This window comes from Vigna umbellata, chromosome 5, assembly GCF_029865625.1.
Source record: "Vigna umbellata cultivar VRB3 chromosome 5, Vumbellata_1.0, whole genome shotgun sequence".
NCBI lineage: Eukaryota > Viridiplantae > Streptophyta > Magnoliopsida > Fabales > Fabaceae > Vigna > Vigna umbellata.
In genome coordinates this window covers 2,814,227-2,828,569 of record NC_142169.1, presented here as the reverse complement: position 1 = coordinate 2,828,569, position 14,343 = coordinate 2,814,227, and the positions used below count along the sequence as shown (strand labels likewise).

General features: G+C 32.9%; 1 protein-coding gene across 1 annotated transcript; it reads left to right on the top strand.

Moving 5' to 3' along the window:
- The first annotated feature begins 885 nt into the window (after window positions 1-885).
- LOC124847036 (3'-5' exonuclease-like) lies at window positions 886-1,970 on the top strand. Its single transcript, XM_047324426.2, has one exon. It carries the CDS (start codon window positions 970-972, stop codon window positions 1,654-1,656), a length of 687 nt encoding a protein of 228 aa, XP_047180382.1. The 5' UTR covers window positions 886-969; the 3' UTR covers window positions 1,657-1,970.
- Window positions 1,971-14,343: the final 12,373 nt, after the last annotated feature.

Below are 14,343 nucleotides of genomic sequence, written 5' to 3'. Positions count from 1 at the left end.
AAAAGAAGATACAATATAAGAAAGAAGTGTAATTTATTAATATTAAAAAATGATAAATACAAAGATGTAAAAATTATTGACGATATGGACATGGCCCTTATGATAACCTTCATTGGGGGCAGCAAGAACATTTTTTGGGGGCTTGATGTACTAAATATGACTAAGTTACTCTCGAACACAACAAAACTATCCTTATTGAGTACATGTTGGTATACTAAACCAGCTTGTGTCCAATCCCTATGTGTCCAATCCCTACTTCTTTGATCAGGATGACATTGCACTAACTGTATTATTCACAATTAGCTACGATAATTTAAAATTAACAAATAATTGAACCAGATGATCTAGGTTAGGATCCATAAAAAATAATATAAATAACACATTTTATAAGATATATTAATTACGTTCATTAATGATCTCAACTAAAGCAATGACCTATTAAGATAAGTGTTAAGAAATCTTATGCAAAAATAACCTCTACTCAACTTAAGAAGATAAGTATCCTAGAAAAAAACGAGTTCAAACTTGGAAACGTAAAGTATTCAAAATACTTTGAAAATCTCCACAACATATATCTGCCGTATAACAACAATTAACAATCAATTCATATAATAAAATTCTTCTTATTTATTCTATTTAAAATTTACTTTTTCATCATCACATATTATAAAATCAAATTCTTATTATAAAAAAAAATTCTTAAAAGACTTGTTTTCTAAAAGAATATTAATAAAATATGAAAATTACTGTAATTTAGGAAAAGTGTGTTTTTAATGTCCCAAATGTTGAAAAACGAATTCGGAAAAGAAATACAACCCTTAAAAAAAATAACTGTATAAAGCCCACTATTCGAGTTCAAATGTGTCCCAATAGAAACAGAAAGACGGTTCCTCTTTCCCTTGTCACGCGTAACATACCACTCCAAAATCAAAACCACCTCTCCCTGACTCTCTGCATTTTAGTACAGAGATGGCAGACGAAAACGGAGTGCCGATTTGGATGCGCAACCGGTCCAATCCCTTGGCAACTACAACCGTGGTGGACTACAACATCCGCAACAATACCTACAACCTATACGACGTCACTTTCGAAGCCCACAACATCCACACCCTTGTCACCCATCACCCCTCCCAAGTCGATAGGTGGCTCTCCAACAACGCCGGCCGTCGCCAGGGCCTCATGGTGGGCCTGGACGTTGAGTGGCGGCCCAACACTCAACCCAACACGCAAAACCCCGTAGCCACTCTCCAACTCTGCGTGGGTCACGCCTGCCTCGTCTTCCAGATTATTCACTCTCCTTTCTTTTCTCACTCTCTCGATTCCTTCCTCCAAGATCCTAACGTTACTTTCTTCGGCGTTGGGATACGCGCTGATGCCGAGAAGCTTCTTCGAGATTATGGCCTCTACGTCGCGAACGTGTATGACCTTCGTTCTCTGGCTGAGGCTAAGCTTCGGGGTTACCCTCATCTGAGGCAGGCTGGGCTGAAGACACTGTGCCTCCATGTTCTCGGAGTGGACGTTGAGAAGCCGCAGAGTATCACCAGGAGTTTCTGGGATAATACCCGGCTTACCGCGGAACAGGTTCAGTATGCTTCCATTGATGCCTTCCTCTCCTATGAGATTGGACGCCGGTTGATTGAACGCGATATTTGGTAGTTCTCTTCCCCTATAGTTTCTCGCTGCTGTCTTTGCTAGGTGAGTAGTAGCTTATGCTGTTTCTATCATTTCTTGCTAGCTAATTAGCCTCTGCAGTTTCTGTCATTTCTCTCTGCAGTTTCTGTCATTTCTCTCTCTTGTTTCTGCCATTTCTCATTGTTACTTTTGCGTGTTATGTTTGCATTCCGAAAGTCTGTTTCTATGTTTCTGAATTGAGGACCTTCAATTACCGATGTCTGTGATTCTGCTGTTTGCTATGATTCCACGGATTTATTACGCTTTTATCAGTTTACTGTTGTTGATTTGCATGCTAATATTGCTTTTATTACCTACGATTTCAGTGTGATTCATGTTCACCCTGGGTTTAATTGTGTTCATGGAAAACTTTTGCAGATATTATTATTTTTTCTAATGGATCATTCGTTTTCTAACAAAAATAACTATAAATTAATAGAATTATAGTTTTTTGTAACGGTCTAAACGAATCAAAATCATTACAATGAATTTAATCACAACGCAATTTCTGTTATGGGTGTTATGGAATTCAAAGTAAAGATGTTTCGTATTTGAGAGTTAATATTTGACTTGAAAGCAATTATATTTGTTTTAATGTTTGTTTGCCCTTTTAAATTTTCACATTGCATTATTCCTTTTAGAGAAATTAAAATATTTTATGATAAATTACGTTATTTAGATTAAAAAATTGAAAATTTGTAATTTTATTAAAGTAATTGGATGGATTAAAATTGAAAAAAAATCTATATTTTACGTAAAATTCTTACTAACAACGCAACCATAATCCTATATAATTGTTAAAGAATTCAAAGTAAAGATGTTTTGTTTGGTATAATCCAGATTTAATATTTGATTTGAGAAGCAATTATAATCATTTTATTCAACATAAAATTTAAATTGAGTCATGAATTGGATTATGATATTTTGGGAAAAGGTGAGTATCAAATAATAGTTTTCTTTATGAATTATTGCTATTTTCTTTCCTTTGTATACCGAATACTAATATAAAACATTACTTTTATGAGAAGTATATGTTACAATTAAATTATGGAGATGAAACATTTTTCTTTACGAAACAACAGTTTTTTACCCAGCTGCGTGCTGCTTTAAATTTTATTGCACCGACATTCCTTTGTTAACTTACTTAGATACTTAGTGATAAAACGTTTTTTCACATTTACCGACCAATAAAATATACTTATAATCGTAATTCTTCATTTTTGTTATCAACTAATAAAGTTAGTGGCTGATTTTAACTTCTAATTACTTTTAACTGCAACTATTCCATTTAGTTCAACTAAGTTTATGAGAAATATATCACATATTTTATATCTATTACAATTTAATCTTTATTGTAGTATCTTAATTTAAAATAATGTTCTGCTATAACAAGTGAAAAGATGATTATTTGTTATTTTGTATTGTATGTCACTTTTTTTAATTATATAGATACAATAGAAAGAGAATAATTGAGTAGTATATTATACTGTTATACATTTTAATATGTATTTCTATACGCATTTTGTTGATAAATGTAACAATAACTTTCGTTGTCCCCAACGTGTTCGAGCTTCCTTACAATTTATAACAAGGTAATTTTTTTAATGTATTTATTAAATGTTAAAATCAATTTAGTAAATTAACATATTTAAAGTAGACAACATAATTTACCTTTGAAAGATTTTGCTCAGTTATTTCTAGAATATATCATCCATGTTTATTGAGTTTTAAAATATTACATACAAATAATTTAATGTGATGTATTTATGACATTTAAAATATATGATCTAATATATAAAAATTAGATGATTAATAATTAGAACATAGGAAATGTAAATATTTTGTTGTTTAGCGTTTTGTAGTGTAGCAATTTGTTATTTGATATTGAACTTTCTTACATTTTAGCATTGAGAAAACAATCAATTAGAATATATGCATTATTACAGGTAAATTTGAATAATTATTAAGGTTTAATAGTCAAATTTATTCCTAGTTTCGTTGAAAAATCTCAATTTAATCTCGTTTTAAAAGTGTTTGAAATCTATTTCACTTTTAAAATTTTGAGTCAAATTAGTCCCTTTCGTTAAATAGAAACAAACGTCGTTAAGGGTTTGATGATTTGGCAGAAGACATGTTATTTTATAGATATATTTATGCTGACGTGTTAGTGAATGAGTGCAGAAATGAAATTTAGAGGTGCACTTGATATTTTTTAGGCGAGACCCAAGCCCTCTAGGGTTTCTTTTTTTTTTTTTCAGAAACGAAAGTCTCTTCTCCACCTTCATTAGCGGCAACTCTGCCCTCCGCATGACCAAAGCCGTCGTGCCTTCCTCTGGACAACCAAAACTGTCGTCGGCGGCATCGATCGTTGCCAGAGACACCGCCAACCACTACAGCATTCCTCCCTCCGTGCGCCCTTGATGACGTCGTTGCCATTACCATTGGGTTCCGATTTTGAGTAAACGTCGTCGGCGACAACGCTGCCGTCCTGCGGCGTGTTTCCCTTCTTCGAATCGTAAACACAAATCGCAACTCGTCCTGAGCCCTGATTCCCCTGCTTCACTTCAGCCTTCGATAGCATCACCATCGAAGTGAAAGGCGTAAAGGTAAGGGATTTCGCCGCCTCTGTACCCCCATTTTCTACGCCATTCACCACAGCTTGAACCGGAAGCACGCCATGAACCTCACATCCCTCAAGGTTCCCAACGAAACCACGTGTCCGCTATCTTCCTTCTCCATATCCACTCCCATAAACATTCCTTCTACTGTGGATGTCTCCACCACGTTCTCCTGTATTCCTGTCAGAATCGTTCGCTCCTTCACCACCAACTTCCCCTCCGAAACGCGAACAATAGGTTTTATCGTCATCTCTTCAGCTCCCTCTACGCTCCTCTACAATTAAATCAAACCAATTTTTCATCTGTCCAATGGAACTGAAATGAAATTTTGAATGTAGGGGTTTTATTAATCAATACATTGAATGACACCACTGGAAACACTCTTAAAAAAATGTCTGCAAATTTGAAAACACCGGAGATGGAAACCATTGTCGTTAGCAACATAAAAAAACGACTGGATAAATAAAATGGAACAAAAAAGACAATATTAAGATGATGATGACGGTCTTTACTCTTTCACAGTCAACTTCTAATTCACTAACACGCCAGCACAAATATATTTATAAAATAACATGTTAGCACTGTTTTCTGCCAAATCATCAAACCCTTAACTCTGTTTGTTTATATTTAACGGAATAGACTAATTTGACTCAAAATTTTAAAAGTGAGGATCTATTTTAAACACTTTTAAAACGAAGGACTAAATTGAGATTTGTCAACGAAACTAGGGACAAAATTCGCTATTAAACCAAAATTAACATAATCTAGAAATTTTACATGTATATGTATGTTTGTTACATATTTATCTTTTTAAATAATAATTTTTTTATATTTGAAAATTTAGTTTTATTTGTTTTCACAATGGAATGCTATTCAATAAAATCAAATTGTAGACGAAAAATTTACAATGAAAGAGTTTATTTATACAGATAAACAATGTTATTATCAACATTATAGATTGCACATATTTTTCATCTTATAATTGTAAAATTTAATTTTCTCCCTATACCTTGTAGGATTACAATATCAATTTGACCAATAATTTTCTTCGTGTACCTTATTGGATATTGTACATAACAATATAAATGTAAGTAGATTTGAGAGGATTTGAAGTTAAATTTTTTGTTGTTTATTTGAGTAGATTTGGATGTAAGTGAGAATGGATTTGGAAGTAAAGTTTGTGATAATTAGTGTAGGATTTGATTAAAGTGACAGATTAAAAAAATTTTCTTCCAAATCCACTCTTATTTTCCTCAAAATTCACTCAAATAAAGAACAAAAATGTTTACCTTCAAATCCCCTCAATCACTCTTCTCCAAATATATTCAAGTGAACAAAGTCTTAACGAGAAAGAGATTGAGAAATTACATGATGATTTCATCCTTGGTGAAAATATATATTATTCAAACTAAAAGAAAAATATTGATACAAATTTCAGAATTTTATTAATAGAAAAGGATCATATTAAAATCACTTATATAAAATTTCTTAAAGGATAATATTCTAAGCATTTTTGTTCATCAAATGAAATTTAAATATGGACTCATGGAGAGAAACAAAAAAAAATTGACTATAGATTTAAATAGAATCTTTTATTTTTGTTGCAAATTATTTAATGTTGTTTATTGTACAAATAAACTAAAGGTAGTAAGATGAGAGAAATCTTATTCTTGAGTTGAAGAATATTAAATAATGAATAAACATATTTAAAACATGAATGCATACATTAATTTAAAAATGACATTATAAAGAAAAAAATAGACAAATATGTTCTAGAACAAATAAATAGAGATAGAGTGTACTAGAGAAAGGTGTTGTTAAAAATGATAGTAATTTTTAAAACTTTTGACAAAAATAATTTACCTTATCGTGAAAAGAATAAGAGATCATCTAGAAACTAATGGAATCAAAACAAAAATTAAAAAAAAATAAGAATGCAATTTTTTTTAATTATAATTAACTGTGCTCCAAATATAAATTATTAAAAATACTTTTTTTTTATTTCTGTGTAAATATTTCATCAAATGCAAATTAATGAAAACTTTTCTTAATTTTTTTAAAATAGATTATACAAGTGAAAAATATCTTTTTTTAAGTTATTATGGATGAGTTATAAAATGTTGGACTTAAAATTAACGACCTTAATAAACAGATATATGATAATAAACAAAGTATATGAAATATATATATATATATATATATATATATATATATATATATATATATATATATATATATATATATATATATATATAATTTATTTATCTATTTTTTTATTTGTACATATTTTTATATTTGTTAATTTGGATGAGTTATTAATTGTATTATTATTTAGTATTATAGGAGTCTTTTGAAAAATAAAACTTGAACTTATCATTTTATATTATTCGAGTGATTTTAATTATTTGACTATTTATTTAATTGTACCTATTCTTGTATTCGTTAGTTCATGAGTTACTAATCATACAATTATTTAGTATTACATGAGTTTCTTGGGAGGTGATACTCGGATTTATTACTTTATCGAGAAGCAAACATCTTATTGTCTCAAAAATATGGTTCTTACATTGATTTAATGTGGATAATGCTTTCTTGTATGAAGACCTAAGTGAAGAAGTGTATATGGAACCACCACCAGGTCTGAATATTCATGAAAAGGGTCTGGTTTGCAAATTAACTAAGTCCTCGTATGGGTTAAAATAGGCTAGTAGGAAATGGTGTGACAAATTATCATCTTTCCTTTTTTCTGTTAATTATACTCAATCTAAATTTGACTACTCTCTTTTCATTAAGAAAACATTTATAGATTTCACTGTCCTTCTCTCATACGTAGATGACATTATTTTAGCAGGAAATTCCATCACAAAAATTTGATCATATAAAGGATCTTCTGCACTATACTTTTCGGATTAAGAACCTAGGAGAATTCAAATACTTTATCGGTTTGAAGTGACCATGTCTAAGAAGGGAATACATCTATGACAAAGGTGTTTAGCATAATTCATTATATCTAAAATTGGTTGGTGGAGTTGTTTAAAATGACACATAATTGGATCTGGATAAGTGAATCTTAGAAACACTGTTGTTTAGCATCAATTAGTTGTGATCACAAGTTCATTTCACTGACTTGAACATGTTCATGACAAAGAATCTTGAGTTTTAATAGCCTTGTGTATTTTCACTCATCCTATGTTTTGTATCTTTGGCTGGAGCAGCACAACAGCACATTCATCCACTCTCTGAAGGCGGATTTTGATGCGGGAGCTTCTAGCCTCTACTTTTAGGGTTTTGTTATCTCATGCTTTTCCATTCTTCATTTAGTTTCATCACGTTTATGGTGAACTAAACTCTATTTGTTGTTGGGGGATGATGTAACCTTGTGAACTCTCATGTATTTGAATTGATTCTCAATAAAATATTCTTTGTTTTGTATCTCTGGTTGGAGCAGTACAACAGCACATTCATCCACTCTCTGAAGGCAGATTTTGATGCGGGAGCTTCCAACCTCTACTTTTAGGGTTTTGTTATCTCATGCTTTTCCATTCTTCATTTAGTTTCATCATGTCTATGGTAAACTAAACTCTATTTGTTGTCGGGGGATGATGTAACCTTGTGAACTCTCATGTATTTGAAGTGATTCTCAATAACATATTCTTTTTCATTAATTGTTAGAGTAATTCATTTGTGCTTATTACATGCTTTTGTTTAACTCATTCATAGCATGATGTATGAATTGCATGAGTGCCGGGAGGTTCTTTATAATTCAGGTTCTTGTTGAATTCTCCCAAGAGTAATATTTCTCAGGGATGAGGGTATGCGTCTTGGTCGTCTTAAAACTCTTGATCTTCACATTTAATTGCTAGGAATGCTAGGAATTGCATGAACTAGTGATTAAGGATAGACTTATTTCGCCGAGGGATCGGGTTTAAGTGATTTAGTGAGTGACATTAACATTAATGCATAAAGAAGAATTCTTACATACATGAGAGGAAATTTGGTGAAATCTAACCCCAACAACATATTCATCTCATATAAAACAACATCTGTTTATCACTGTGCTCTTCTGCTATTGATCAAACTGCATTCATATTTAATTTTCTGTCTTTGCATCTGAAACCAATGATCTCGTTTTCTTTAAGTCTTAATTAATCGAGTTATCACATGACTGTCTAGTGTCGAGAGTCCTTTGGGACACGATACTTGGTCTTACCATTTTATATTACTTGTGCGATTCGGTACACTTGCAGACTCATCAACACCCTTAATAAAAGAAGGATACAATTCAAATATTATAAAATTTGAAATTTTATAAATGAGAGGCAAATACGTGATGAAAATACAAGAGTAAGGATAATAAGGAAAACAAACTGAACCTACCAAATGATCTATATCAGATATTGAAAAACAATAAAAGACAAACCAGAAGTTGTTGAGATGTTTAAGAAACGGTCAGATTATGGTGCTTCAGTTTTCAGATTTGAGCTTGCACTGGTCTTTCGACTTTTTAGAATGATTTAAAAATTGCTTTTGAATTGATTATTTTTTATATCACACATGTACCAAGCTTTTACTGTAGGTTTACACAAATGTACATGCTTCATACAGACTTCAGAAATAAACAATTAAACCAACATTTTGTTATCAGCAAATAAAAATAGTGGTTTGGTGAGTGAAAATACACAAGGCTGTTAAAACTCAAGATTCTTTGTCATGAACATGTTCAAGTCAGTGAAATGAACTTGTGATCACAACTAATTGATGCTAAACAACAGTGTTTCTAAGATTCACTTATCCAGATCCAATTATGTGTCATTTTAAACAACTCCACCAACCAATTTTAGATATAATGAATTATATAACTTTTGGACACCGAATTGGTCTAAAAAACAATATAGAAAACTTGAATAAGACACTATGAAATTATTGCAAGATGTTCAACAATTAACTAGTGGTAGTCCAGAATTTAAAACTGGAAAATTGACTCAAATAAGGAAATACAGTTTCAGCTAACTGCTTTTAAAGACTATTCTGCTGTGATTTTCCTAATGGCAACCAAATAATGGAAGATTAAAAAGACAAACAGAACAAAATGCAACAACACAATTTAAACAACACTTAGCTCAATCATGTGGTGCTCAAACCAAGGCTTTGGATACACTTGATGGAGTTTCTCCCTAACCTGGAACATCAATTTCAAAAGCAGAATACCGTAGAGCTCTCTTATCCTTTTGAAAACTTATCCTGCAAAACAAAGCAATAGAGTTTTTGGTCCCCACAATCTCATTTGGGTCCTTGGGGTTAGTACATGCAAGCAAACATCATTTCACAACTTTAACCCATGCATATTTTCCATTTGGAACTCCAAAATGTTTAATGTTGCATTTGTTTGATGTATGACCATGTTTCATGAAATAAAAACAACAAACATCATGCACCTTATTTTTCATAAAAGTCCCTTTTTCAACCCAAACTCTACGAGTTCTCTTAACTTTAGAATTTTTATGATGATGCATGTTCTTACTACTATTATTGCTTCTTTTAAAGATAGTTTTAGCATATGAGTTAGGCTTCGATGCCTTTGCAAGTAGATTTTCAAGAATGTCAATATCAAACATATGATTCTTACAAGATAAACATTCAACAGGTTGTTCATTTGTATTAGACTCAGACAATTTAGTTTCTAGATTACTAACTTTATTTCTTAACACCACTTCTTCATCTAATGTTTTTTCATATTTCAATTTTAATTCATTATGTTCTTTCTTTAGCTTTTTATGAGCAACATCAAGTTTTTCAGATTCATTCATCAATTCAAAGAAAGATTTTTGTAAATCTAATTCACTAGACTCAAAGATAGAATCACTCACTTGACTTCCAGCATATTCTGAGTCCGCCATTAAACACAAGTTTGCTTCCTCATCTGACTCACTTGAGCTTGAAGTACTAGAAGCATTTTCTTCCCAAGCAATGTAAGCCTTCTTCTTCTTGGGAAATTTCTTTTCCTTCTTTTCTTCACTTGTTTTGTTTTTAGGACAGTCAGGTTTTACATGTTCTCTTTCTCCACATCCATAACACTTGATGCTTGATGGAGATTCATGAATTTCCTCTCTTTCTTCACGATGTTTATCCTTTCCTTTTGCTCTCATGAATTTGGCACCTTTCTTTATCATGAGGCTCATGTTTTCTTCTGCAGCAGTTAGTCTGTTTAGCTCAAGCTCGTGCTCATGAAGCTTTCCAAAGAGAATTACCATTGGCATTTGAGAGAGGTTTTGAGACTCTAAGATGGCAGTTACCTTTGGTTGCCAAGACCTGTCCAATGATTTCAAAATTTTTACATTTAATTCATCAGTATCAAAAGTCTTACCCAACCTTGTCAAATGATTTACAATGTGTGTGAAGCACTTTTGAATATCAGAGATTATTTCTCCAGGTTTCATACTGAACATCTCGTACTCCTGGATGAGTGTGTTCTTCCTTGCGCGTTTCAGATCATCAGTACCTTCATGTGTAACTCTGAGAACTTCCCACATTTCCTGTGTTGTCTTACAAACAGAAATTCTATAAAATTCGTCAAACACAACAGCAGATGAAATAATATTGCGAGCCTTAATATCAAATTGGGCTCTTCTATTTTCCTCAGGAGTCTAGTTAAAGTATGGTTTTTCTACTTCTACACCGTCAACCGTTCTTTTAGGAATATAAGGACCATTTAGTATAGCTTCCCAGATGCCTCTGTCAACACACCCCATAAATATTTCATTCTGACTTTCCAGAAGGCATAGTTATCACAAGTAAAAAGTGGTGGTCTATTGATGGAAGCACCCTCGACATATACTTGATTTTGATGACCAACCATTTTCGAAAAAATTGAAAGAATATCAATGTAAGCTCTGATACCAATTGTTGGAACAACCGGTACCAATTTTGCACAGTGGAAATATCAAAATAGAGTACGATACAAATTGTTTAAAAGCGAAGAGCTTGTTCGGTCAATTTTAAAAATGGTTCCTTTAATTTTCTCTTAAACGTTTTATCAAACAGTTGATGTGCAAAAAATGTAAAGAGTGTAGGGAGTAGAAAAAATCACATAAATGATTTTTATCCTGGTTTGAATCAAAAGATTCTATGTCCAGTCGTTAATCACTATGAATAGTGATTAACTTTTTCACTAAAAATAGTTTTATAGATTACAATATAGTGAATAAAATAAGAATGATAAAACCTTCCTTCGACGAACGAACTGGAAGAGCTTCCTTCGACGAACAAACTGGAAGAGCTTCCTTCGACAAACGAACCGGAAGCAACAACTCTTCCAACTTGAAGAGAACCGCTCCGAACTTTGACACACAAAGCACGAGCTTCTCCTATTCACAAGACTTGACAAGAGTAGGAACTTGCACTTGAGAACTTCCTCAGATTTCACTATATTCTCAAATTCGCAAAAGTTATCTCTAGAAGGTTTTGGCAAGGAGATTTATACCCTACTGGTCTGAAAATGAAAAGACGCATTACAACTGCCAGTGATAATCGATTATTGTAAGTGATAATCGATTATATACGAGACTTGGAACAATTAGGATTTCTAACTCTTCAACCGATCGGTTCCAATTCTTCACCTCCTTCCACCGTTCAGCTTAAGCTCTTACTGCCTTCTACCGTTCGGTCTTTAACTATGTTTGGCCTGAGCCCTTATCACCTTTTGCCATTCGGCTTGGTTACTTATATCTTTCCAACGTTCGGTGCTAACTACTCAGTCTCAATCATTCCTTGCTATCGCTTGGTCCGAACTACTTGGTCTCAGTCAAGTCTTAAACCGTTCGTTCATGCCTTGTTTGATCACTGTCATCACCTGTTCAACCTGTTGTTGGCAGTCGTTCGGTCATCAACTGTTCGGCCTGTATCTGTTAGTGATCGTTCGGTCTTTGACTGATAATGACCATTCGATCTTGAAGTGTTCACCCTTTAACTACTGTAACTGTTCGGTATTCAACTCAGTTTAGCCAATGTTCAACTTTGTTTGGTCTTGAACTGTGTTCGGTCAGTGTTCGTCTTGTGTTTGGTGTTGAACTGCTATACACCGTCCGACCTTCAACTATTACAAACTGTTCGGTCTTTTACTGATTGTGATCGTTCGGCCTTTTGGTTGTGTTCGGCCAGTGCTCAATGTGTTCAACGTTGTTCGATCTTCATCTGCAATCTTCTTCTTTTTCCTCGTTGATCATGATGCATATATGCTTTTAAAACTTAATACATGGGTCTTCATATTTTTCACTTTGTAGCATCATCAAAATCATTATCTTCATGACACCAATGCTCCTCATTGGTAACAAAAAAACCCAGACGCATGGCTAAAGAATGTTGTGCCTAAAGCGTCTAAGAGAGTTAAAGCTAAAAACTTTATGCTTATCATACTTGGAAAAGGTGTCCAGTGTAGCTCTCGAAAACAAAATAAGTCAACACGATGTCTCTAACAAAATATGTTTAAAAGACATTAACATTAAAACATAAAAAATGCTTAAACAAGCTAAACTCTATCTGTCTAAATAGAGACAATAACAAAAGAAGTGTTGACTTGACTAAACCATACCATGAGCTTAAACAGTACCTCGTCTAACGATGAAGTATCTATCTATGCTTGGTATCCCTAGAGAAAAGAGCTTAATTGTAAAATGCTACCTAACGGTAGAAAATTAAAAAATAGTTTGTTGTTCTAAGAGCGCATTAAATGACATTAAATGTTCAACGTTCAAAAATAACAAACATGATAAGAAAAGACGTATTTGTTGCATGCACAAATTACTCTATTCTTGCAAATAAGCTATTCTACATGCATCCACAAAGCTACAAATCAAATATAAAAAAGTGGACCTTAGAGACAAAAGAGATATTCACAAAATGTTCTTCACTTGAAGTCACACCTAAAAAGATCGTACAACTGACTTCAAGCAAAGTTCTGAAAAAGCATGTTTGCTCTGGCAAGTTGACTTATCCAACGGTTGTTGTACGAAGAAGAAAGAAAAAGCACGAGTATCAAGGCTACAAACTCAATCTAACGGATAAATATCCATGAAACCTTTAAATAGAAGATGTCTTGAAAGAAAAAAAATAAGAGGACAGTTTAAGAGGATAATAAAGCAAAACTTACAACGAAATATTCATCTTGAGAAGCAAAAGAGAAACAGAGCAAGAAAAAAAAATACATTTGAGCTGAACAAAAGAGAAAAGAAGAAAAGAGAAAAGAAATACTCTCACGGTTCATTGTCATGTTGCTTACTGTTGTAAGAGAAAAGAGAGGAACATTTGCGACTGTTTAGACTCCTTTGTATTGTATTTACATTATCTCTACGAGAGTTATAGTCTGAACAGTTTGTAGGCAATCATTGATTGCAATTCTGAAGAGAATTAAAATACTTACAATTGAACTCTGTTTGAGTTGAGGAATCTTGGCAAGGTTGCTAAGTACGAGGAGTGGTTTGAATACTCAAAAGGAAATCTCAGCTAAGGTTATTGAGTACCAAGACTGGTGCAAATACTCAAAGGAATCTCAATGGGGTTGCTGAGTACATGAAGTGGTGTGAATACTCAAAGAGAATCTCGACGGGGATGTTGAGTACCAAGAGTGGTGTGAATACTCAAAAGGAAATCTCGGCGAGGTTGCTGAGTACAAGGAGTGGTGCTAATACTCATTTGTAATTATGTGAAGATTATAGGGGAGCTATCTGCGATGGAGACTTGACGTAGCTTAGTTGGAGCGAACCAGTATAAAATCTCTTATGCAATTAATTTTTCTCTTGTCTAAACGATCCTCTCACAAAAACCTGTAATTGTGCTTTAATTTCTAAACATAAGAATTTTCCAAGCTAAAACGCATATTTTTATGAAGGATGTTATTATAAAACGTAATACATACTTTGAATAACACATCAAATCGTTCATACATATTTATCAAGTTGAGCATCTAAGCACTTAAAAGAAAATTTCAAGAACTCATTCACATGTTATATTAGAAGGGTTGCGAAAAGTTTTCCATTAACACTATTCCACCCCCACCCGC